The sequence below is a fragment of the Triticum dicoccoides genome, chromosome 7B (genome assembly GCF_002162155.2).
Source record: "Triticum dicoccoides isolate Atlit2015 ecotype Zavitan chromosome 7B, WEW_v2.0, whole genome shotgun sequence".
Classification (NCBI taxonomy): Eukaryota; Viridiplantae; Streptophyta; class Magnoliopsida; order Poales; family Poaceae; genus Triticum; species Triticum dicoccoides.
This window is the reverse complement of record NC_041393.1, coordinates 663,357,237-663,384,442: the sequence shown is the minus strand read 5'-3', so window position 1 is coordinate 663,384,442 and position 27,206 is coordinate 663,357,237. Positions and strand designations below refer to the sequence as shown.

Sequence of the window (27,206 nt, the reverse complement as noted above, 5' to 3'; positions counted from 1 at the left end):
TCGTGGAGATACTCTAACAACTCAGTCGTTTGTGCCGGAGGAAAAGGAGTGACAAGCCGATGGCACCAGTCCCTACTGATCTGCCTACCTGCGCCACAGAAGAACCAACCGGTCACTGAACAAGTAAAGCACGAGTCCACCATCAGCGCCTCCGTCCATGAAGGGCTACTTGATAGCAATATTGTCGTCCTTTTAAAAAAAAATGGAGGATAACTCTCGGTCTTTGCATCAGAATCACGCATGCAGCCATTTTATTAAGCAAAAGATGTCCACCAAAATACGAGGTCTAAAATCCGCTCACAAAAGGAGCTCAACAAAATAAATAAAAGATGCCATAGCCGGCGAAAAAAGAATAGGTCACGATGACTAAACACCTAGCCTATTAGTAGCTCGACATCCAAATCAGTTGAAGATAGCTCGTGCTGCCAGTGAATCAGTGGGTCTAGCGGTAACTTGGGCCAACGTTTTTGTTTGTAGGTACTTGTTACACAAAATTTGTACCACGTACCTTCCGTCTCGACAGACAACCTGTAAAGCTATTTGCTAAGAAGGCATATGTTATTGACTTCTAGGTTTTCTATCCCTAACCCACCTTGGTCTTTGGATCTACAAATTATATCCATCGAGCTAATCTATATTTCGTCTTGCCCTCATCACCTTGCCAGAAGAATCGAGATCGGTAAAAATCTAATCTTTTCCATACCCCTACCGGTACTTCAAAGAACGATAGAAGGAACATCGGCAAGCTAGTCAAAACTGAGTTTATCAGCACAAGCCGACTCCCATAAGACATAAGCTTGCCCTTCCAGCAACTTAGCCTTTTTCCAAACCTATCTTCAATACACTTTCACTCCTTATTCGATAATTTACTAGGGCCATTTGCATTTCTGCCCCTAACTCGAACCACCTACTCAGATTTGCCCCTAATTTCAAAGCATGCTCAAATTTTCCCCTTTGTCGTTAAGTCACTACTCAGAAATGCCCTTCTGTCCAGTCAAAGGCCTTTGACCGTCAGAGGCCCATGTGTAATGTAGCAGATGAAAGTGCTACAGTATTGGACGAAAAGTGCTACAGTACTGTACGAAAGGGCATTTCTAAGTAGTGACTTAACGGCGAAGGGGCAAATTTGAGCATGCTTCAAAATTAGGGGCAAATCTGAGTAGTGAGTTCGAGTTAGGGGCATAGATGTAAATGTCCCAATTTACTATGGTGAATGAGAAATCCTAGGTAACTAAACGGTAAGGAACCCATCTCACAACCGAACAATTGTCTGTAGGATTCTTGTTCCTCTTTGGCGTGGTAGCTGTTACACGAATTGACTACCTCCACAAGGAGGAGCCCATCTATGGTGAGGATCGAGGCTTGGTAGTTCTAATATTGGTTGATTGTATCATATATTGAGACAATTTAGAAACCTAATGCATCCTTCTAGGTGTGAAGGTGCCACCTTTGAGGTAGGATCCATGGATCATGGATCACACTTCATCAGCATGGAGGTTTGGGAGCGGGAGATGAACTTCAAGTGGGAGATCATTGTGGTATACGGTCCGGCTGACCATAGTCGCTCGGCCGCCTTCCTGGCCGAGCTCCACGCCAAGATCTCCTCCGCAGCCCTCCCTGTTGCTGTAGGGGGAGATTTCAATCTCCTCTGTTCTACTGCGGAAAAGAGTAACGCTAGGGTCGACCTTGCTGAGGTTTGTTGTTTCAACGACTGGGTGGCGGACTTAGGCCTTTTTGAGTTGGACAGGGTGGGATCGCGATTCACTTGGACTAATAGACAAGTGTCCCCTACCCTTAGTGTGCTTGATCGGGTGTTTGTTTCCCCCGATTGGGAACTTCGGTTCCCCTTGGCCTCTCTCCAGGCTATCACCCGCATTGCGTCCGACCATGTCCCTCTTCTGTTGTCCTCTAGGGTCGAGAGACCCCCCCCCTCGATTTCGGTTCGAGGCATTCTGGCTCCGTCAACCGGGCTTCATAGCGGCCGTACAGGCTCATTGGGCTTCGGCCGTAGACGAGCCACATAGGCGGATGTCAACCTTGGATGACTGGCATCATCTGTCCAAGTGGTCCAGATAGTTCATGAAAGGCTGGGGCGCAAATGTTGGTAGGGATCTACGGATCCAAAAGGCCTCCCTCCTCGAGGAGATTCATGCCCTTGACCTCCGTGCAGATATCTCCGGGATTTCTGTGGACAAATGGGCCCATAGATATAACTTGGAAGACTCCCTTATGGAGATCTATTCCAAGGAAGAGGAGTTCTGGCGCCAGCGAGGATCTTTCAATTGGGTGCTTTTTGGTGATGCCAACATGGCCTACTTCCATGCCATCGCTAATGGTCGTTGAAGACGCTGTTCCATCCACTCCTTTGGGAGGGAGGATAGCTCCTCTAGGACCCCCCCAGCAATCCACTCTCTGGTGGACGACTTCTACAAGTCGTTATTTGCGGGGCGAGTTAGGGGCGGAGTCGCTCTTGCGGACCACATATGGTCGGTTGGCCAGCGCGTCTCCTTGGAGGAGAATGCTGCCCTTCTAGCCCCCTTTGACGCCATGGAGGTTGAAGCCTTTGTCAGGGCCATGAACCCGGCCTCGGCGCCGGGCTCGGATGGCCTCCCGGTTCGGTTCTTCCAGGCATTTTGGCCGCTGGTCAAGGAGATTATCCTAGACCTTTTTCGCGAGTTCGCTAGGGGGACTTTGGATGTATCCCGGCTTAACTACGGGATCATCTCCTTGATACCCAAAGTGCCGGGAGCCGCTGATATCAGGCAGTTCCACCCTATCACAGTCCTTAATGTCATCTTTCAGATTCTGACTAAAGGGTACGCCACTAGGGCGGCCCTAATCGCCCCTCGGGTTCACCATCCAAACTAGTCGGCCTTTATGAAAGGCAGGTACATTCTAGATGGGATCCTTGTACTCCACGAGATCGTCCATGAAGTCAAGAGCAAGCACCTTCGTGCGGTGTTCTTCAAGATCAAATTTCATAAAGCGTACGACACAGTCCACTGGTCCTTCCTTCAGGAAGTGCTACTCAAGCGTGGGTTTGATCACCACTGGGTAGCTCGGGTGATGCAACTGGTGATGAGTGGTCGCACGGCGGTGAATGTGAATGGGGAGATTGGACCCTACTTCCTGACTGGACAGGAAGTTCGACAAGGTGATCCGATTTCTCCATTTCTCTTCAACCTTGTGGTCGACGCCTTGGCCTCGATCCTAGATTTGGCCAAGCAGGCTGGTCACATTAGGGGGATTTGCCCCCATCTTGTGGCCAATGGAGATCTGACTCACCTCCAGTATGCCGACGACACCATTATGATGGTCGAAGGGTCGGACGAGGATATTCAGAATCTCAAATTCCTCCTCCTATGCTTTCAGGAGATGTCGGGCCTTACGATTAACTTCGCCAAAAGTGAGCTGATGGTCCTAGGATATTCCCAAGCCGAAGCCTAGAGAATCGCCAACTGCCTAAATTGTCATCTGGGGTCTTTCCCGACCACTTATTTAGGCATGCCCATTAGTGACACGCGTCTCCTGGAGAAAGACTTACGCCCAATAGTCGCCAAACTCCAACCAAGGATGGAACCTTGGCAGGGGAGATGGTTGTCCAAGGCCGCGCGCGTGATTTTGATGAATTCCTCCCTCATTAGCCTCTTGATGTACCTCATGGGATTCTATAGTCTTCACGAATCCCTCCATAAGGAGGTCACCAAGCTCCTCTCCAGATTCTTCTGGGCTGGAGAGAATAATAAACAAAAGTACCACATGGTGAAGTGGTCTGAGATCTGTAAGCCCAAGGACCAAGGGGGCCTTGGGGTCATCTCATCGAAGCGGGTGAACATAGCCCTCCTCTCCAAATGGCTCTGGCATATCCAGACCGGTGAGGGAGGCTTGTGGTTGTAGATTATTCACGCAAAATACCTGCACGGGCAACCATTGGCCTTCGCTTCTCGCTCTGGAGGCTCCCAATTCTGGAAACGGTGGTCTGGTTGATGCCGATCTTGCGTATTGGGACCTCCATCAAAGTAGGGTCCGGATAAGGCACCCTGTTTTGGCTGGATATGTGGGCTGGGAATCGGCCCTTCGCGGAGTGTTTTCACGCCTTATTCTCGATTTGTGCCCACCTACAGTTATCTGGGGCCGTTGCTCTGACCGACTTGGGCGCCATTACATTCCGCCGTACCTTTGGGGCGACGGAACACGAGCAATGGGACGAATTGCTCTCGTGTATCGCTCTGCAAACCCCTTCTCTTAAGCCTGATGTGCCCTTGTGGCACCTTGAACCTAGTGGCCGATTCTCAACTAGGTCCCTTTACCAGGCGATTGTCCCCTCGCCGGGACCAGTTAAGCTGGCGGTTCTTTGGGAAATATAACTCCCATTGAAAATCCTATTTTTCTTTGGCAATGGGTACATGGTCGCTTACCTTCGGGTACGGCGATCCAGAAGCATAACGGACCTGGAAACGGTCTGTGCCCCATCTGTTTGGTCCCAGAAGACTGCAACCATATCTTTTTTCGGTGTCCGGTGGCTCAATTCCTGTGGAGTTGTTTCAAGGAGGTGGTTGGTGGCAACTGGTGCCACGACAACCTCCCGGACCTCTTTGTGGAGGTCCTTAGTTTACTCGGTCCTCGGTGTCCACCCATCTAGGTGGCGCTGGGCATCCTAGCCTGGACGCTATGGTGTTGCCGTAATAAACTTTTCATCGAACGTGTGATTCCATGTCGTGTGACTGATGCAATCTACAAGATGTGTGGCTTCTTACAGCTTTGGAGACTGCTTAGCAAGCAGCGGGACCGAGACGTCATCAACAACTTCATTTCCGGTCTCCGTTCCTCGGCCTCGGCTTTTGCTCTGCCACCGCCTCCGCCGCCTCCTCCTCCCGAGCCGGATTAGCCTTTTCTAGCTTTATTTGGGGCTTGTCTCGTTGTGCCCCCAGCATGACTTTATGACTTGATTGCACTACGTACTGACTTGTTGGATTTTAGTTCATTGCTTTATAATATAAAACGGGGGGAAACCCTTTTTTGTAATGTAGAAACCTAATGTCTCAATGCTCGAGGTTTCAAGAAAATACATTTTCATGTGTGGTCAACTGGTTTCATTTCAAAGCTAATTATTGTTCATGTCCTCAAATGAATTTCTAATCTTTAAATTTAATTTTGTTCCCTGCTCATGACACACAGGTGCTGCTTGGACAGGGGCATCAGCCTGACATGCATGTTCTCCCAGTTTATATTCTACTAAATTTAGTAATTTGATGACCTTATGCTCTACATACTTATTTGAAAATATTGGTTCAAGCTTGCTAGATGGCCTAATGATGTGTTGCAAAGTGCCTGCTGTTAAACATCAAATATCAAGTCTGCCATATGTGTTCAACATACTCGGGTGACTTGCATCGTATCTTAGCCAGGAGTCTTCGGTTATAGGCTAGGAGGTTTATCTTCTGTAACTATAATTCTATCTCTTCCTAGCTTGATCTCCAAGTTGTAATCCCTCCTGTAAGATCTTAACTGTAAGATCTTAACTGTATGCGTTATCAGGACTCGCACCCCTGCCTATAACATGCATGGCGTCCCCTCTCGACGAGGCAAGACGTTTTCCGCTTCATACATGGTAGTTAGAGCTTTTCCTTTTCCCATCTAGAGTTTCTGTCGAACCCATCTAGCCTAGCCATGTCTTCCTCCGGCTCCTTCTTGCCTAGTCTTAATAGTCAGGTTACAAAGAAGCTGTCTCACACGAACTACATGTTGTGGCGCACGCAGATCACACCTCAACTCCATGGTGCCGGTGTCTTCGGCTACGTCGACGACACCATCCTGGAGTCGGCCAAGCTCCTCGTCACCACCAAGGATGGCAAGGAGACTTCATCGCCCAACCCTATCCACCCTATATGGGTACAGAAGGATTAGCAGGTCCTTGGCTACCTGCTGAACAACCTCACAAAAGAGGTCCTGGTCACGGTGACCACGGTCACCACGCAAGAGCGCTCTGGACGACGCTTGCTGCCATATTCTCGTCACAATCGGCGAGTCGTATCAACAACATCCGCACCTCCCTCATCAACGCACAGAAGGGTAACCTCTCAGTTGCCTCCTACTTCGTTGCCATGCGTGGCTATGTCGACGAACTGGCCGCAGCGGGCAAGGCTATCCAGGATGATGAGCTTGTCTCGTACATAATTCATGGATTGGAGGCGGACTACCAACCTCTGGTGTCGGCTCTCAATGCCCGTGTCACCCCTGTGACCCTCGATGAGCTCTTCGCCATGCTGTCCAACTTCGACCAGTGCATGGCCCAGTACCACGGCTCCGACGGCTTCAAGTCTTCTGCAAACATGGCGTCTCGCGGCCGGGGTGGTGGATCCCGCTCGCATGGCTCTCCTAGCTACAAAGGGCGATCTGGTGGCGGCGGCGGGAACGACCGCGGCCACTCTCCTCAGCGCTCGGGCGACCGAGGCCACGGTCGCGGGCGCGGTGGCAGCAACAGAACGCGCCCTGAGACTCCAAGGTGCCAGATCTGCAGGAAGCCCGGCCACACAGCAAAATTGCTGGTACCGGTATGATGATGATGATGATTCTCAAGACGATGATAAGGTGGATGCCGCCGCTGATGGCTCCTACGGTGTTGACACAAATTGGTACATCAACAGCGGGGCTACAAACCACATCACGAATGAGCTTGAGAAGGTAACCATGAAGGAAAAATACCGTGGCAAAGATCAGATCCATACTGCCAGCGGAGAAGGTATGGGAATAAGTCACATCGGTCACTCAATATTTCGTACCCCTAGTCGCAAACTACACATTAAGAAAATCTTGCATGTCCCTAGTGCACACAAAAATCTTCTTTCTGTCCATAGAATTGCCATTGATAATCATGTTTTTTTCTCGAATTTCATCCTTTTTTATTTTTGATCAAGGATCAGGCAATGAGGAAAATCTCTATCAAGGTAGATGCGTTTGAGGGTTCCATCCGTTGATTCCGGAGTTTAGAAGATTCAATAAACAAGCTTGTGGTGCTATCAAGCTTTCGTCCACACGATGGCACGATCGTCTAGGACATGCCTCTTTTACTTTAGTTGAAAAGTTGCTTAGGAAAAATAAGCTCCCGTTTGTTGGTGAGCTTCATGCTAAAACTATTTGTGATTCATGTCAACGAGCTAAAAGTCATCAATTGTCGTATCCCATCTCTACTAGTATTTCTACCAAACCGTTGCAACTCATTTTTTCTGATGTTTGGGGTCCAACCCCTACCTCTGTTGGTAGACACACCTATTATGTTAGTTTCATTGATGACGTCAGTTTCAAGTTTTCCAAAACTTTCAAGCGCTTGTTGAACGCAAGTTTGCTAGCAAAATTATCGTTGTCCAATCCGATTGGGGAGGGGAATACGAAAAGCTAAATTTCTCCTTCCAAAATCTTGGCATCTCACACCACGTGTCATGCCCGTATGCTCACCAACAAAACGGTTCCGCTGAACGCAAGCACAGGCACATTGTTGAGGTTGGTCTTGCTCTTTTAGCAGGTGCCTCCATGCCTCTTAAATTTTGGGACAAAGCTTTTCTCACCGCTGTTCACATTATCAACATGCTACCCAGTCGTGTCATTAACAATGAAACTCCAGTAGAAAGACTTCTTCACAATAAGCCAGATTATAAGTCTCTCCGTGTCTTTGGATGTGCATGTTGGCCCAACCTTCGTCCATACAACACTCACAAACTCATGTTTCACTCAAAACAGTGTGCTTTCCTAGGGTATAGTGCCCAGCATAAGGGGGTCAAGTGCCTAGATGTCTCCATTGGCCGTGTCTACATTTCACGTGACGTGGTCTTTGATGAAACCAAATTTCCGTTCGCCGACCTCCATCCCAATGCTAGCACACTCCTAAGAAAATAAATCCTCCTTTTGCCTCCTCATCTCTCTAGTTTTGATCAAGGGGGACCTAATATAGATGACTTATTGTTGACTAACCCATCTAATGATGTGCATGAGTTTTGTGTTGATGGAACAGAAGAAATCCGAGCGAAAACTAAAGAAAACACAGCTAAAACAGCACCATATTCCATGTGCTTCACCAGGGGAGACGACTCGCCCTCGGGATCCGCCCGGCTGCAGTGGATCGAATCCTCCTCGGGATCGCCTCCTGATCCCGTGTCAGGTGCAGGCGCCTCGGGATCGCCCCTGCTGCCGAGGTAGGTGCAGGCGCGCGCGCCGCGCCTCCTCCAAACCCACGTGCTGGTCCCGCGGGGGGCACGCACGCTCAGGCGCACAATGCCCCGCACCAATCAGGCGGTACGAGGTATGCCAGCCACCCCGTGACGTACACGCGGCGCGATGGCGCGCGACGGAGGGGGGCTCGATCGGCGTGCGACGGAGGGAGGGCTCGATCGGCGCGACTGGCACCGTGACCGAGGTGGATGCGCCATCATCACACAATGATGGGCTACATGCACATGCAGATGCTGCATCGGGATCCTCTGTGGCCATTCCAGGTGCTCCACTTCAACAAACAACCGCGGAGAATCCATCAGGATCGCTCTTGGGATCTGATGTGGTACATGAGCAGTCTGGCGGATCCTCTGTGGCCGATCTGGCTGTGTCTCAACTGCGGCATACACGTCTGCAACAAGGGGTAATTCAACCTATTAATTACAAGCATATGACCAAGTATGGTATCGTTTGCTCCACATGTGAACCAGGTAAGCCTAACACCCTTGAAGCGGCACTGTGTGATGAGAAGTGGAAGAAAGCTATGCATGAAGAATATATGGCATTGAAAAGAAACAAAACATGGCACTTGGTTCCCCCACAGCAAGGTAAAAACTTGATTGATTGCAAGTGGATTTTCAGGATTAAGAGGAAAGCTGATGGAACCATTGATCGTTATCAGGCTAGACTCGTTGCAAAGGGGTTTAAACAGAGATATGGCATAGACTATGAGGACACCTTCAGTCCAGTGGTAAAGGCGGCCACTATTCATCTTGTCCTGACTATTGCAGTCTCTAGAGGATGGAGTCTCAGACAGCTCAATGTTCAGAATCTGTTCCTCCATGGCGTTCTGGAAGAGGAAGTGTATATGAAACAACCTCCTGGGTTTGAGAGTAAGAATGCTCCTTCTTATGTGTGTAAGCTCGATAAAGCATTATATGGTTTGAAGCAAGCTCCTAGGGCGTGGTATGCTCGCCTCTGTCACAAAATGCAAGCACTAGGTTTTGTTCCTTCCAAGTCTGACACATCATTGTTCATCTACAACAAGTCCAACACATACATATTTGTTCTTATATATGTTGATGATATTATTGTGACTAGCTCATATGACGAAGCAATCACAGGACTTCTTAAGGATTTGAGTGCAGACTTTGCTCTAAAGGATCTTGGTGACTTGCATTACTTTCTTGGGATTGAGGTGAAGAAACAGAAGGATGGACTTCTCCTCTCTCAAGAAAAATATGCAACTGACTTGGTTAAGAAAGCTGGATTGCAGGGATGTAAGCCCTCACTTACTCCACTATCTAGCTCAGAAAAGTTATCTCTTACAGAAGAAGAGCCTTTGAATAAAGAGGACAACACTAAATACAGAAGTTTGGTAGGAGCTCTTCAGTATCTCACACTTACCAGGCCTGATATTTCCTTTGTTGTCAACAAAGTCTGCCAGTTTCTTCATGCACCCATCAATGTTCATTTGACGGCTGCAAAATGTATAGTTCGGTATGTTAAGCATACCTTGAGCTTGGGACTGAACTTCAGCAAATCACCATTCACTCTTGTCAGTGCATTTTTTGACTCTGATTGGGCAGGTTGTCTTGATGACAGACGCTCCACTGGTGGCTTTGCAGTATTTTTTGGACCAAATTTGATATCATGGTGTGCACGTAAACAGGCTACCGTATCCAGGTCAAGCACAGAGGCTGAGTACAAGACGTTGGCAAATGCCACAGCAGAGATAATATGGGTTCAGTCCATGCTGAAGGAACTTGGCATACAAAGTAAGCAGGCTCCTTGTTTGTGGTGTGACAACCTTGGTGCAACGTATCTCTCTGCAAATCCGGTGTTCCATGCCAGGACAAAGCATATAGAGATAGATTTTCATTTTATCAGAGAAAGAGTTGCTCAGAAGCAACTTGACATTCGCTTTGTGCATTCCAAAGATCAACTTGCAGATGGATTTACAAAGCTTTTGCCTACAGGAAGTTTTGAAGATGAAGTCGTGATTAAGGGAGGGTGTTAAACATCAAATATCAAGTCTGCCGTACGTGTCCAACATACCCGGGTGACTTGCAGCGTATCTTAGCAGGAGTCTTCGGTTATAGGCTAGGAGGTTTATCTTCTATAACTATAATTCTATCTCCTCCTAGCTTGATCTCCAAGTTGTAACCCCTCCTATAAGATCTTAACTGTATGTGTTATTAGGACTCACGCCCCTGCCTATAACATGCACGGCGTCCCCTCTCGACGAGGCAAGACGTTTTCCGCTTCGTACACCTGCTATTTGCAAAATTTAGCATTCTTGATAATCGTAAGGATGTATCTCTCTATTGTAGTATTTATAATATTTGTGAGGTAGCTATCACTATTTATTCGCTCTATCTGCAATGACTGGCCAATTTAGTTCCCCATGTCAGATTCTGTCAACTACATCAAACAATTTTTCAAATAAAATTATGAAGTGACTCTTGTTTTATGATAGCAACTCGAGTATAGCACATGTGTTGCAATGCTAATATATAAAAGGTATAATAACGAGCAACAGTAAACAAAAGTAAGGGGACACAGGAGCCAAATTAACCAAGTTCTAGTTTCAAGTGTGATCCACTTTTTCAAATAATACGGACAACATTTTGTTTCATATGACATCCATCTAATATTTCCGTCAGCATTGAGACTGAATTATTGGGGAGAACAAACTTGGCGCACTAAGTATTTTTCATCATTTGATAAGGCTTCAGTTCAAGTTTTTGTCATCCAATTTTGGAGTTTTCTATTGACTCTCGGAACAACATTTAATGACTCCTAATTTCTACTTATGCATTTACAGAATATCAACAAATGTAACAATATTTATTTTATTATTACATAATGCAACAAATCTGTAATTGTCGTATCTAAATGTGGTCTAGATTATAACGACTTATGTGAACATCTAAATGGTCGAGATGATGTTATGAAATTGAAAAGGCTAACCACATGTATGGACAGGAAAGTTTAATTGTTGCCATTCACAGAAAATTTAGGTGACTTGATTTATTTTTCTCAATGATCGAAACACCATTTGATATGCTGATTTAATAATGCATACATGGTTCTTCTCTTTTAGAACATTGTTTGCCATCACATGTATACAATAGAGTTGTTATTCTGTTTGCGATTTCATTGCTCAAAATTCCGCCGCAACGTGCGGGGTATCTTCTAGTATTTCAAGAGACTCGAGGACGGACGGACATGACTCGATCTAGAGTTCTAAATTTCATACGAACACTTGCTTTGGACGCCGGGTGGGATGGGTTCTTCTAAGGGAAACGATTCCCTTCAACCGGCGGATGCTCGTCCCTCATCCGCCTCCCCTCGCGTGACGCGTGTCCCTGTGAGGCCTGCCACCACTTTTATCTCCTTCGTGCTTATCTTCAGTTTTCTGCCCCAAAAAGAACCCCATCCACTCGTCCACCTTATCGTGATCCCCTATTCCTCTAGCCCAATATAGGGAGGGCAGCTACACGCTTGATTCCGCTCTAGCCGGCACCGGCGCGCCGCCCCTTGGCACCGGAGCTCTCTCCGGCCGTCTCTCTCCTAGGCCACAGTGGCCTCCTTCCGCTTCCTTTCCCTTTCTCTTGCCCTCCAGCGAGCTCACATCTGCCTCCCCTTTCTCTCCTTGGTCACCCATCCCGTTCAGTTCATCTTTCACACAAAAATTGCAGCACTACCTCTGTTGCAAAATTTATTGCAACATTATCTATGTTGCAAAAGCTCTTTCACAACATCACCGTTGTTGCGAAAAAAAAGTGAAGACAGGAAAAAAAATCTGCAACACATCCTCTGTTGCAAATAAAAATTATGCAACACAACCTATGTTGCAAAAATATCCCGCAAAACAACCTGTGTTGCACAAAAATTTCTGCAACATAACCTATCTTGCAAATGTTTCTGCAACAAGGTCTTTGTTGAAAAGTAGAGGGAGACGTTCAACCGCTTAGCCGTTGGATCTTGTAAATAGATTCCGCCGGCTGGCACGTAGCAGCCCCCTTCTTCTAATCAGCCAGTCAATTGCTAGCGGTTGATGCGGGGGCCATAAAGATTCTGCATCTAGCTGGCCTGGATCGGGATTTTAACTTAGTTTCTGACAAGTGATGAAGCACATGATACGTAGTGCGTCAATTCGCTCCCTCCTTCCCTCACCATTGATGTAGTATAAATAGTTGATGCAACCAGTGAAGTCAGATCAATCTTCTTTACTTGACTTAGTGTATGCGCTCATCTCCAACCTCTGACCGACGTAGCGCGGCTAACGACGCTTTGATACTGATCGAGGTAACTACTTGCTGCTAGGAGGTGATGGGCGAGGTGGAGATGAGAGGCGAGGAGCAACAAGAGGTTGCGGATGATGATGGTTCAGGGAATGAGGAGGCGGTCTCCTCCACCTCCTCCTCCTCGGGGCACGACCACGACCAAGAAGAGGCCGAGCTGAAATGGGCGGCCATCGAGCAGCTGCCAAGCACCCGGGACACCGCGCTTCCTCTCCATTCCGGGCTGGGGGCGGCCGGCCGGCGGGCGCTGGTGCACGCCCTCGTCGCCGACGACGTCCACGGCGACAACCTGCGCCTTCTCCGGCGCCAGCGCCGCAGAATGGACAGGGTGGGCGTGCGGCAGCCGACGGTGGAGGTGCGGTGGCGTGGCGTGTGCGTCGACGCCGAGTGTCAGCTCGTTCGCGGCAAGCCGCTCCCGACGCTCCTCAACTCAGCCGTCTCCGGGCTCTCCGTTCGTTTTTACTTCTCTTCGCTTCTCTTCCGTACGTAGTCCCACAGTTGCACCCGCCACCTGTTCGCTAAAATGCCGCCATTGCGATCCGCATGCAGCCGCTCACCACCATGCTGGGGTTCAAGTTCAACCGTGGCCAAGAAAGGATCCACATCCTCAAAGATGTCACCGGCATCCTAAAACCTTCCAGGTAATAATAAATGTCCCTCCTGCTATCCATGTGCTGACCTCTTTCCTTCCTTCCTTCCTTTCTCATCATCAGTAATTGAGTATATATGCAAATGATTTATACAAATCCAATCTGTGTTTGTGCAATGCATGCAGGATGACCCTTCTCCTTGGACCCCCGGGCTGTGGCAAAACCACCCTTTTGCTAGCACTTGCTGGAAAGCTCAACAAAAATCTCAAGGTGTCAGGAGAAATTGAATACAATGGTGTCAAGCTGCAAGATTTTGTTCCAGAGAAAACGGCAGCTTACATTGGCCAGTATGATCTTCATGTTCCTGAGATGACCGTCAGGGAGACACTCGACTTCTCTGCAAGATTTCAGGGCGTTGGCAGCAGAGCAGGTAAGCATTTTTTTTTCTTTTTGCTTTCTTTTGGGACCTGGTTAACATAGAGTTTTGTAGGTGTAGCGACATTAGGCTACTATTACTAACTAATCAAGGCAAATGCCCAAAACTCCCTCTGTCCGAAAATACTTGTCATCAAAATGGATAAAAAGGGATGTATCTAGAACTAATATACATCTAGATACATTCCCTTTTATTTATTTTGATGATAAATATTTCCGGACGGAGGTAGTATTTGATGAAATATCAATTACCAATTTACTAGTTAATTGGCAGAAAACCATCACACTGACTAATAGATTTGCAGGAATGATATTTCTACTGTTCCAAGGCAAAAAACAACCTGTCATGTTAATTTTTTTTGCAGAAAATACTAATTGATGGTTTATAACTCATTAATAACGTTTCTGTGGGTCCATTGGTCGGTGCTGAGAGGGTGCTTGGATACGTTTTAGTCCCATGACTAAAAGTAGCGGGACTAAAACTTGCTAGCCTCACCCATGCTTGGATACAAATACTAAATAGAATAAAATCGAGTTAATGAGCATTTATTATCCTCCAAACCTTCCAATTCAGAACTCGCATGTGTTAAAGAAGAGGAGTTAAATGAGGAGAGAGAGGACTAATTCATATTTTAGTAGGGTTCCCCAGACTAAAAAGTTTTAGTCTCAAGACTAGTTCTAGCCTCTCTTTAGTCAGAGGTGATTGGAACTTTAGCCTCTAAAAAAGACTAGTTTTAGTCAGACTAAAAATAGTCCCTTGGATCCAAGCATGCTCTGAGTTGGCAAATTATGTGCATGTTAGCTGAGGTGGAGATGGGGGCCATCAGCTAAATCTTCAGCTCCAATTTCCCTCTCTTTCCCGTCGTAGGGCACTACTCCTGTTAGGGCATGTCCAACGGCAGGCGCTTGTGGTGGTGCTAGGATCGATTTCCTACTCAATTCCTTGTCGATTTGCAGTTGTAACCGCAAAATCCCGGCGTCGGACGCCGCACTAACCCAAACATAGGCATCAGCCGCTTCCTTTTCTCTCTCTCTCTCTCATGAGGCTGTTAAGGGCATCTCCATTGCACAGCGCTTGCATGGGCGCTTAGAAAGACAAAATTAAATGCTGTAAAATAAAAAAATCAGCTTAGCACTTTTTACCCAACGGTGAGCGCTAACGACAGGCGCTAATTAGTCGCTAAACCAGCTAGAAGACCTACCGCTACATGCATCGCTCAAGTCTTGCCGGGCAAAAATATAGACGAAGCGCCCGCCTCCACCTTTGCGCCGATGCCAGGGTGAGGCGCTGGGATTTGTGCCAATTGAGCAGGTTATTAATCCTGACGCCTGGCAATAGCGCCCGGAGTTGTAGATGCCCTAATTAGCGTTTAGTTAGCGCCTGCCGTTGAAACATAAAGTGCTTAGACTATTTTTAATTTACCAAGATTTATTTTTTCGTCTGTTAGGACATCTTCAACGATAACCAGTAATTTTTCTCCCGCACCCGTTCACGATTGGAGGACCCGCCCGTGCACATGTATGCGGGAAGACGCTATACAACCGTAGCATATATATGTCCTCCACTAAATTCAAATTCAAATGTACACTGATCCACACAACACGCCGGATCACACCCGTGACGAATTGCATCCCCGATCACAAACGAAAATAGGCAAATATGCTTAGTTTTTACATGTCCGAATCTAAAAGAACATCAGTTCGGTAGTCCGTGCATTTCTGTTTTGCCAGACCGGCAATCCCATCAAGCTGCTCTCCGATCAAGGAGGTGCCGTTGCCGCCGCGTAGGCAGCCTCCATGTTCGCGTCCTCATCTTCCGCCGCCGCCAACTCATCTTTCTACCTCCGTCGTGGATGATGTCGAGCATCTACCTGTCCGCGTCATACGTCGGCTCCCCCACTCTGAGCATTGCAGCGAACAACGTGCGGGCACCCATCTGCTCCCCTGCCGTCGGCTGCGCTCGGACGAGCGACGGCGAAGAATACTCGGATAAGAGTGCAGTGGCGGAGCTTCAATCAAATGGTTGGGCGGGCCAAAGAGTACAAATTTTTATTCTGAACCATATTATGTGTATGTGTCCATTTCCGGCTGCTGCTCCCGAGCACCTCCACTCAGCTGTGTGTTTTCTTCGAGGAACACAAGCGACAGTTCGAGGCTAATATCGTGATGCCTGTTGTTTGTCTGTATGGATGTCCATCGCCATGGGCTGGGGCTTCGTATAAAAAAATATTTTTACTCCAGACCTGGGCGGGCCATGGCCCACTCGGCCTTGCCGAAGCTCCGCCAGTGTAAGAGTGGCGCCGCATTAACGTCGACGATGTAAGTCACCTTACCTGTGGGGGTTCCGAGCTGCTTGGCGGCATAGTAGTATCGAGACTTGTAAGGCTCCGGCCAAAACGATGTATGTACTGTCGGCGCACCCATCTGCCGGCGTTCGCCATGGCTGCAGCGACCTACACGCCCATCACTACCATCAGGCCCACCGGCAGCCAACCGCTTCTTGAGCTTCTCCTCCCTTGAGGCCTTCACTTTCTGTCGTGTCTCCGAGCTGATCTTCCGGGCGAGCGTGATGCTCGGATCCTCCGGCACCTCCGATGGTTCCATGCGGCGGCGGATGAAAGGAGAGTGTGGGAGAAACGAGCGGGATTTGGGCGGAGAGCGGCGGGGAATGTAAGAAGAGATCAGGCGATTTTGCCGCGAAAACAGTACGGGATGCTACAAAAGCGCGGGCTCCGTTTTTCTTTTGGTGGGCCAGGGGAGGAGAGCTTGGAGATGCCCTTAGCATCTAGTTAAGCGTCCCAGCCCTAGCTGCAAAACTCTGACTCATATCCACTGCAGCTCTCGCGAATAGCCGTGAGCACGTGACCAGGAGATCGATTCGATCGATCGCGATCCCCTGCAACGCTCGTCCGTGTGACGGTTTTGAATTTCGGCCGAGAAAAACGGATTTCGGCCATCTCGGCCAGGAGCGAAAAATACCCTCCAGCAAAAAAATGGATTTTCATCAGAATTTGGTCAAATTTAAACCAAATTTTGGTCAAATTTTGGCTGAAATTTTTAAAAATGGCCGAAATTCAGCCATCTCGGTCTGCGGCGAAAAATTTCACAAACCGAAAGTCAAACATTGTGACGCGGCGGGCGCCAGCAGACGCAAGGCAGGCACACGCCTAGCAGCCGATGCCCGCAATTCATCTCCATGTGCGGCACGGCGGACGGCGGCGACGTCGTGCGGGCAAGCTCCTGCCTAGCAGCCGATGCCCGCAATTCATCTCCATGTGCGGCACGGCGGACGGCGGCGACGTCGTGTCTCCTGCCTAGCAGCCGATGCCCGCAATTCATCTCCATGTGCGGCACGGCGGACGGCGGCGACGTCGTGCGGGCAAGCTCCCCACCCCCGGTGTGCACGCAGCCACCACCGCTCCTCTGGCTCTGGGTGATCATGGGCGTCGGCGGCCGCGACGTGGTCCTACTGTCGCCACCTCCCGAATCCGCTCACCTCGCGCATCAGGGTCCTCCGGCGCTCGCGCGCGTGCGTACCTCCGCAGTGTGGCGGCGGCCCGATGTAAAGACCGTGAAACACGGGGGAGGGGAATGCTGGTGCCGTAGCCCTTCATTTCGACGGGGGTTGGAGAGGATGACCCCCGTGGCAGCGCGGCCGCCATGGAACTCGGCCATGGTCGAAGAGGACGATTCCCGGGGCAGCGTGGCCGCCATGGAACTCGGCAGGGGTCGGAGAGGACAAGCCACGCTGCCAGCCAGAAGTGACACCGCCGGGCTCCGGTGAAACACGACGCTGGGGAGGCCGGCGCCGCGTCCCAGCGCACACAAATCGTTCGGTGTATAATGTATAAGAAGAGGGGAAAGAGAGAAGGAAGAAGAAAGAGTCAACGCAAATATGTGGCCTTTTTTTTTTCAAATCAGCTCCTGACGGGCCGGCCTTACCTGTCGGATTCGTCATCAAAACTTCCTTTTCGATAAAGGGCGTTTTTACTAACTCATAATGCAGCATCAAATGGATACAAAACATAATGAGCGACACCCGGCCTCTGCATAGGTAAGATGCACACAGCCTTAACGAAGAGTCTAGCAAAGTATGTATAAAAAAACGACAAGTTGGCAACAGTAAAGCCATATGAGTCCAAAACTATGCCAATGTCGACGGGGGAGGTGGACCGATCCGGAGATTATGTTGCCACCCATGTTGGGTAAAAACCTCCCTGGCCACCCGCTCCAACCGCATACACACCGCCTTAAACAGCGATTGATACTCCGTTCGCTGTAGCGTACTCCCTCCGTCCGGGTTTATTAGGCCTCTCAGCAACACAAGCATATCCCCTTTTATAAGGCCCCGTGTTGGAAAGGTGCATGCATGCAACCATTTCATTGGTTGTATTGAAAAGCTATTGTTGTTGGTGTCATGGCTGAAAAGTTAATACACTTCATGTATGCTTTTTTATTGGCTGTATGCATGTGAAAGAGTGCATTGGAAGTGGAATGGAAGAATTAATGTGAGCAAATTACTATGTGTCTTGGTCTAAGAGAAGTTGTCTTTAGGCCTAATAAACCCGGACGGAGGGAGTAGGCCACATACGAAGCCAGTGCGTACAACGGTAAATAATCTGTATAGAAGAAGAGGTTTTGCCATTAAAAACACAATCGTTTCATCAAAACTTCCTAACCCCCCGTTCAGTGTTTTCTGCAAAAAGTTTACCGTACACAAGGTCTTTTTTTGCCATGAAATCATAGATATGTCATTCGTGCAAACTTAGCTGTCAATGTGGTGGTTTTGCGCAGTTAACTTTTACCTATTCTATCTGCTAAACCAAGTGCTCTTGATTTCTTGTACAACATAGAAATCATGAAGGAAGTCATTAGAAGGGAGAAGGAGGCCGGGATCACCCCTGACCCCAATATAGACACCTACATGAAGGTGTGTACTGATTGAAACCCTTTCTTCGATAATATTGAATCAAAACTGGAAACGCCATTCTTTCGGCCAAGTGCTAACATAATTTTTCAGTGGGATTCTTTCCTATTGATTCTAAGAAGAAGAAAAATCATATAATGAAATATATAGTTACAACTGGTATGCACTTTTTTGTAGGCAATATCTGTGGAAGGTTTGGAAAGAAGCATGCAAACAGACTACATTATGAAGGTAAATAATGTTGAAAGAAGAATACCACCGGTTTCAGAGTACAATGTTTAGCCTATGCATAATCTATTCTTGCCTCACAGATAATGGGACTTGACACATGCTCTGATGTACTAGTCGGGGATGCCATGAGAAGAGGTATATCTGGCGGCGAGAAGAAAAGGTGAATTGACAATACATATGGCATTTTCAGGATCGTTTTATCATCTCAACTATATAATCTTGTAAATACTATTTTTGCAAGATAAATAAAAAATTAATAGTTGTGCGATTCATTGACTAAAATTCCTTAACTGCGTATTGAAAGGTACACACCTAATTTCTGGTGACTAATTGATTCCGTCTGATGTTTTCTGTACTTTATTATTACCATGAATCGATATGAAAATCTTGTCACAATAAACCACAAATTTTTGTTGTGATGAAAGCGTGCAAGCCACCCTGATGGGAATCAACGTAGTATGATTTTCTCTACTTGTAGAATGTAGCTAGCTAGTAGTGTGATATATTCAGCTTATATAATCCCAACCTTAATTTTGGTGTATATAGGATGAATGAAAAATAATAACGATATTGGATGCTTAATTTTTTTCTCACTTGTAAAAAATGTCTTACAAGCAGGAGAGATGATAGTAGGACCATCGAAAGTCCTCTTCATGGATGAAATATCAACTGGGCTGGACAGTTCTACCACCTTCCAAGTTGTTTCTTGCCTCCAACAGCTAGTTCATATATCAGAGTTTACCATACTCGTCTCACTCCTTCAACCAGCACCAGAGACCTACGAACTTTTTGACGATATTATATTGATGGCTGAAGGACAAATTATATACCATGGCCCTAAGAGCTGCATTATGAGTTTCTTTGAATCATGTGGCTTCAAGTGCCCAGAAAGAAAAGGATGCGCCGACTTCCTTCAAGAGGTATTGAGAAAAATACTACTCCCTCTGATTCATAATAAGTGTCCCGGTTTTGAACTAAGGTTGAACTAACCTTAGTTCAAAACAGCGACACTTATTTTTGATCGGAGGGAGTAATTTACATACTTTGATTTTCTTATATAGCAATTCTCTTGTACAGAATTTTGCGTTTCAACATTTGAATGAAGTATGAGTTACAACTACTATATTGGGTGTGCATTCAGTGAAAGTAAACATTGTTAATATAAAGTAATTTGGTATAGATTATGATAACCTGAGTTTATGTTGCTTGTTTGTACTCTTTCTTACCATCATGAAGTAGTCCACTCTTAAAAACTTATATATACATAGGTCTTGTCAAAAAAGGATCAACAACAATACTGGAGCCGCACCGAAGAAAGATATAATTTTGTTACAGTTGACCAATTCTGTGATAAGTTCAAAGCATCCCAAACTGGTCAGGATCTTGCCGAGGAGCTTTCAAAGCCGTATGATGAATCAAAAGGACATAAGAATGCACTGTCCTTCAGTATCTGCTCATTATCCAAGTGGGATCTCCTCAAGGCATGTTTTGCACGCGAGCTCCTTCTTATGAAAAGGAATGCCTTCATCCACATAACAAAAGCCGCTCAGGTAAGCAAGTCGAAGCTATCTATCGGGAAAAAGATGTGACTGATACATGGAGATTTTTGCCTAGTTTTACAGTGCTATCTCGAATGTCACATGCTAAGTGTTTATGAGTGTAAATTGAGTTCTAGTCTGTATGCACAATCCTCATATTACATGCCTTATACTTAGTAGTATTAGTTATGGATAGAAATATAGCAAAAACTATAAGCCATGTGGTGTAATAAAGTTCCTGTTTTAGGGGCACTTTGATTCACAGGATTCTCGAAACGCAGGAATAGTAAAAACACAGGAATAAAGTGTCATGTCCTATTGTATCCTACAGGATTACAGAACTATAGGAATGTGGATGAAAGAGGTTTTGATAGTGAATTCTACCAAGAGGTTTGAGTGGACGGAAATTTTCCACTAATAAACGTAGTACAAATGAACCTATGGAAAATTACTAAGGATTCCAATCCTACGAATCAAACAACCTCTGTAGGAAAAATTACTAAGGATCCAAATCCTCCAAAAATCCTATGGGATTCCCTTGAACCAATGAAGCCTTTGCACTAAAAACTGTAAGCTATACTTACATCCGCATTTTGTGTCACTTTCAGCTTTCAAGTCAACTTAATACATATAACAGAAAATAAAGGGAGATATTGATGTCATATATAGCTTTAGGTGTGCTCAGATGAGAAATATTGTAGGATTAGGGGCTGTATGTGCTTAACACAGGGTACATGAGCTTGTAGCCATATTTGCAGTAGTTTCTTCTACAGACAGAGAACATTGAACTCTCAGACCATATAAAAGTCTACAGCAGGAACTTGCCCAACATGTCAGCATCTTATTCTACATTCAGTTCCTACTCAATGTGCAATTTGAGGAATTCAAATGCTCGTGCGCTTCTATCATTACCTTTACTATAGTGCGACAACTATATTGTTTTTCTTAAATTATTTCTTGCAGTTTTCACTATAAAAATCAACGTAATTACAACTATGTCATAATGTTCTACTTTTCTTGACATGACCACCTAACCACCATTAACTAGCATATACTACGTGTTCTTGCTGCAGCTTGGAGTATTTGGTCTTATTATTGGGACAGTATTTCTACGGACACGTATGGGTGTTGACAGAATTCATGCCAACTATTATTTGGGTTCACTCTTCTATGCACTCATGCTGATGATAGTGAATGGATTCCCTGACCTAGCCATGGCAATCGACAGACTGCCAGTCTTCTACAAACATAGAGACAACTACTTCTATCCTGCGTGGGCTTATGCAATACAATCTTTTATCCTAAAGGTTCCATTCTCTTTAGTTGGGTCGGTAGCTTTGACATCGATATCCTACTACTTGATTGGCTATACCCCAGAAGCATCCAGGTAAAGTCACAATTCTGTTGTGGAAACTAATTAGCTGCTGGCAAGGAATCACTATTTAAACTACAACAAAATTTGTTGTCATCATTCAGGAATTATATATCATTATTGATACATTCTGAGTCATTTAGATGTGAAGTGTAATCACCCAAGTGAAAAACAAAACCTGCAAATGAAAGAAGTGCAAAGTAAAGCATTGTTTATAATTTATACTGGTTTTTGCAGTGATCTGGTGTTCTAAAGTCAAACATAAAATTCCCTTATCTAACACTATCTTTACTTCTCTTTTTATCATTTCCACGAAATCTAGGTTTTCAGACAAATCCTTACTTTGTGTTAACATCCATGATTCTTGTGTTTAGGTTTTTCCGTCAGCTCCTCGTCCTCTTCCTGATGCACACAGTAACCGTATCAATGTTCCGTTGTGTTGCCTCATACTGTCAAACAATGGTGGCTGGTTCTGTCGGTGGTACTTTGGCATTTCTAGTCACCCTTCTATTTGGGGGTTTCTTAATTCCTCGCTGTAAGACACTCCCTTATTTTCATAATTTAAGCTTCATATTGCTAACAAGTGACGAGTCCTAAGTTCTTGCAAACGCATGTCGTGCTCAACTATTAAACAAGCACCGCTAACGTTTCCAGTGTCATATCACTACAACATTTCTACCTAATTGGTTAAAATGGGTATTTTGGGTATCTCCATTATCTTACGCGGAGATAGGCCTAACTGGAAATGAGTTTTTGGCACCAAGATGGTCAGAGGTACACTTTAGCATAACAAGTATGAATTATTTGTAAAAAAAATGCAATCCCAACCGATACTAAAGTTCCTTTGTTGATAGATCACTATATCTGGCGTAACACTTGGAAGAAGGATACTAATGGATCACGGTCTAGACTTCTCCAGCTACTTCTACTGGATCTCAATTGGAGCATTGATTGGCTTTACTTTGTTGTTCAATATAGGATTTGCCATCATCTTGACCGTTAAAAACCGTAAGTGTGACATGGCTTAAATTACATTAAGCTAATAAGCAGAATAAGTAAATACTTTGCTTTCTTTCTAATAGTATAACATGAATGTGAACTAAATCAAGCATATGCTGGAGGAAAAAATAACGTCGGAAATGGAAGAGAAAATACTTCAATTCAGAAAGAACATAATGTTTGCTCTTGTTAGACATGCCATCTGTTCTAATCTTCTTTGAGCCTCTTGGTTCCAGCATCTTCTCGTGCTATTATCTCTTGCGATAAGATTACCGCATTTGGTGGAAGAAACCAAGATAAGGATGCGGAAAATGGGGGGCCTAATTTACATGCAGAAACTTCATTGATACCTAATAGCACTGGTTAGTTGAATTTTAAAAGATGCAACTAAGCACAACTCATACTGTTGATGGAATAAAATAAAGATTTGACTTATCAATATTAAATCATGTGCAGGGAGGATGGTATTGCCTTTCACACCCCTTACAATATCTTTCCAGGATGTCAACTACTACGTAGACACCCCCGCGGTAATTCTCATGTAGCTTGAACATCTATGAACACATGACTAGAGAGCTTAATTAGAGCCATAACAAGGGCTGGTAACTAATAAATAAGTATTTCCTCATCGCAGGAAATGAGGGAGAATGGTTACACCGAAAGAAAACTGCAACTAATCTATAATATCACAGGAGCATTTCAGCCAGGGGTTCTCTCGGCACTCATGGGTGTTACTAGAGCGGGGAAAACAACACTCCTTGATGTTCTTGCTGGAAGGAAAACGGGCGGTGTTATTGAAGGGGACATAAGAATAGGGGGTTATCCTAAAGTTCAGCAAACTTTTGCTAGGATATCAGGCTACTGTGAACAGACTGATGTTCATTCCCCACAAATCACAGTGGGCGAATCAGTTGCATATTCAGCTTGGTTGCGCCTTCCACCAGAAACTGATTCAAAAGCAAGAGATGTGAGCTATATTTGTTTTTGCAACGAAACATAAGCTACAGTATGCCAATATATGTGGAAAGAAAGTAGTTGACGTACAATGTGTTGCCTAGTCTCTTCCATCAGATCGGTCTTTTGGTTGCATTGGCTAGAGCATGCACTTTTACACATACTAGTAATCTAGCCACCAGAAACAGTGAGATATGAAGCTCTGAGCTCATATGTATTCCTTTTTCCCTTGTAGGAATTTGTCAATAAAGTTCTTGAAACAATTGAGCTGGATGAAATTAGAGATTCTTTGGTTGGAGTACCAGGGGTAAATGGATTGTCGACAGAGCAACGGAAACGACTCACTATAGCAGTCGAGCTTGTGTCTAACCCTTCGATCATATTCATGGATGAGCCAACATCAGGCTTGGATGCAAGGGCAGCTGCTATTGTCATGCGTGCAGTCAAGAACGTTGCAGATACAGGTCGAACAGTCGTGTGCACCATTCACCAACCAAGTATCAATATATTTGAAGCATTTGATGAGGTAATTACTTTACATATAGCCTGCTGACCTTCTCCAAGATTCTCTCTCTAGGCACCAATATATATTGTATTAAGTAATTTTTTAAGGTGTAAAAATCGAATATAGATTTATAAGTTTATACTGGATAAGTATGTCAAAAATCAGTTTTGATTCGATCAAACATGAATTAACAAAGTGTTGCTACCTCAGCCGGAAATTATAAAGCTTGATTACAAAATTAACCATCAGCCATGAAACAAATTGCATGTATAATTGTCAGCCAATTCAACTAAACTGTAAACCTTATTGATCATAAATTCCTCAACCAAAATTATTCATTTAGAACTGAAGTACCATATTTACTAATTATCTTGTAATATAAATGTAGTTGATGCTCATGAGAAGAGGTGGAGAGTTGATCTATGCTGGGCCAGTTGGACACCATTCTTGTGAGGTCATCCAATATTTCCAGGTAATTACTAAGTTTAACTCAGCCTTGCACAAAAATACTAAATAAATGCATGTATGCTCTGTAATTGTATATCATCCAGTTGTATGTGATATAGGTCAGTTTAAGCCTATGATTGACTGTAAACAAACCTAAAAATATTTTGTTTCCATCTTTTACTGTATTTTCAAAGGTTATGCTTTTTGGACAAAAAATTCAAGAGTTATGAATTATTATGAACCCATTATCTAGCCCTCAAGATTCGCATTTTACATACCACGTGAAGGGGGTGATCTATATTAATCATATTTGTAGCCTATTTTGATTCGAGGAGGGTATACTCAGGTCACCACCAGTTCACCGCCTCACTTCTATCCCCAGTTGTTGTGCTATACAAACTAGTGATTGTTTTTTTATTCTTCTAGGCAATACCTGCGATACCCAGGATCAAGGACAACTACAACCCATCAACATGGATGCTAGAAGTTACTTCTACATCTATGGAAGCTCAAGTGGGAGCAGATTTTGTACAAATGTACATGGCATCGTCAATGTGCAAGTAAGTTTCAATGAATCGTGTCAGTTAGCAATAGTGCTTAACACCTGAATTATAATCATTACACGATAGATTACGCAGATAAAATTGTGCTTCCAGCCTTCCACAATATCTAAGATATACAAAAACAGTTTTGATCAGAAGAAGACATAGCCATAGTAATCACTATGCAAATTTGGTGATCAGAACAGAACTTAAGCATGGTTCCTTTAATGCTTAACAGAGCTCTCATTTAGTCCTTAAACTAATCTTAACAGAATATTTGTGCTAACCACTATGCAAATTTGGTGATCAAAGGGACAAGGACATGCTGGTAAAGCGCTTGAGCGTACCATTTCCAGGCACGAGTGACCTTCATTTCCCGACACAGTTTCCGCAGAAGTTTCGGGAGCAATTCAAAGCTTGTCTCTGGAAGCAGTGTTTGTCGTATTGGAGAACCCCTTCCTACAACCTGGTGCGATTGGCGTCCATGTTAGGCTTCTGCATTTTCTTTGGTGCGTTGTTCTGGCAGCGAGGCAACATCAATCACATGTATGTAAGTTGTCTCTTAATTATGCATGTATATGGTGGTAGCATATGATTGAAGTTGCTGCTTGTTCTGTTTGAGGTAGAAACGACCAGCAAGGCCTCTTCACCATATTGGGGTGCATGTATGGAATCACTATGTTCACCGGCACCAACATTTGTCAGGCCGTGATGCCATTCGTCTCAATCGAGCGCTCCGTCGTGTACAGGGAGAGGTTTGCAGGGATGTACTCTCCTTGGGCCTACTCTTTTGCGCAGGTCCTATCCTATTAATCACATGCAGATTTTTCAGATAGATTATGCTACTGCTACATATGTGCGACAGACATTGACTTACTATATCCTTTTTGGAGATAGGTTGCCATGGAGATACCTTATGTGATGGTGCAGGTGGTGATGTTCATGTTGATAGCATATCCGATGATAGGTTATGCGTGGACAGCGGCAAAATTCTTCTGGTTCATGTACACCATGTCATGCACGCTGCTCTACTTCGTCTACCTGGGAATGATGATTGTGTCGCTCACCCCTAATATCCAACTTGCATTTGTACTTACAGCTGTGTGCCACAGCCTACAAAACCTCATCTCCGGCTTTCTCGTGCCTTCGCCGGTAAGAGAAGCCATCTAGATATATATACACATATATACATATGATTATCATTATTAGATATATAAAGAGTATTGTGCTTACAAAGGATTCATGAACATATGGCAGCAAATACCGAGATGGTGGATATGGCTCTACTACATCTCCCCAATGTCGTGGTCGCTCAACGTCTTCTTCACCACGCAGTTCGGGGATTATAACGACAGGATGATAGTCGTATTTGCAGAGACCAAATCTGTCGCAACGTTCATGAAGGACTACTATGGTTTTCGACGTGACCTGCTGCCGCTGGCAGCCGTGGCTCTAGCGGTGTTCCCCATCGTTTTTGCTGTCCTCTTCGGTTACAGCATCTCAAAGCTCAATTTCCAACGGAGATAAACCCACATGTATTCCAAGTAGGGCAGCAATACTTGCAAGTGCAACATGCCCCCAACAAAAATCATTTTTTTTGAAATGTTAACCAATTAAATAGAATTGATTGATTTCGTTTGACCTTGTTCCTTTTGAGAGCCTGTTTGGATTTTTCAATGGAGTGGGAATTACATGAGTTTCTCTTCCAAATAATTATTATTTGGATCTTCAAAGGCATTATGATAATTATTTAAACCTTAAAAATTATTTTTAGGAAAATATTAATTATACAATCCATAATAGATTTTCTAAAATATAATGATTTAATAAATTTGATTTGGGTTGTAAATATTTTCCCTAGGCTTTAAATAAGCATTTTTATTTAGGCGAGTGATAGGCGCCGGTCGACCGGCCGAATTCCAGCCGATCGACCACGCACCGTCCGATACGGGTAGTACTGGCTGCTCATTCCCCGCCCACCACACCGCTTTGTTTTTTTCTCAGTAAAAAATAGACATCATGGATGCCTCCCATGCGTGCAGATGCCTAGGTCGCCGACCGCCATCCCCCCTACTTGCCTGGTGGCCGACAGGTTGCTACCGTGCCGTCGACGCTCACCGACACCACAGGTAACAAATTCCCCTGCCAATT

The 27,206-nt window shown here is 45.3% G+C and overlaps 1 protein-coding gene across 1 annotated transcript; it reads left to right on the top strand.

Annotated features, from left to right (window-relative positions):
* Window positions 1-12,819: 12,819 nt before the first annotated feature.
* LOC119339330 (ABC transporter G family member 41-like) lies at window positions 12,820-26,582 on the top strand. The gene is made up of 22 exons (XM_037611436.1): window positions 12,820-12,966; window positions 13,065-13,156; window positions 13,291-13,535; window positions 18,394-18,470; window positions 18,645-18,698; window positions 18,779-18,859; window positions 19,307-19,618; window positions 19,967-20,248; window positions 21,310-21,623; window positions 21,983-22,140; window positions 22,276-22,382; window positions 22,463-22,616; window positions 22,844-22,969; window positions 23,064-23,137; window positions 23,242-23,574; window positions 23,797-24,087; window positions 24,455-24,538; window positions 24,940-25,073; window positions 25,368-25,601; window positions 25,682-25,853; window positions 25,953-26,207; window positions 26,313-26,582. The coding sequence occupies exons 1-22, from the start codon at window positions 12,835-12,837 to the stop codon at window positions 26,580-26,582; spliced, it is 3,981 nt and encodes a 1,326-aa protein (XP_037467333.1). The 5' UTR covers window positions 12,820-12,834.
* The last annotated feature ends 624 nt before the right edge of the window (window positions 26,583-27,206 follow it).

Bases quoted from the DNA above. Each gene is read 5' to 3' on its own strand.
- LOC119339330 (XM_037611436.1), top strand. From the start codon at position 12,835: ATGGACAGGGTGGGCGTGCGGCAGCCGACGGTGGAGGTGCGGTGGCGT. The intron at 18,860-19,306 runs TGAATTGACAAT...GTAAAAAATGTC, and splicing joins CTGGCGGCGAGAAGAAAAGG to TTACAAGCAGGAGAGATGAT. The intron at 24,539-24,939 runs GTAATTACTAAG...TTATTCTTCTAG, and splicing joins AGGTCATCCAATATTTCCAG to GCAATACCTGCGATACCCAG.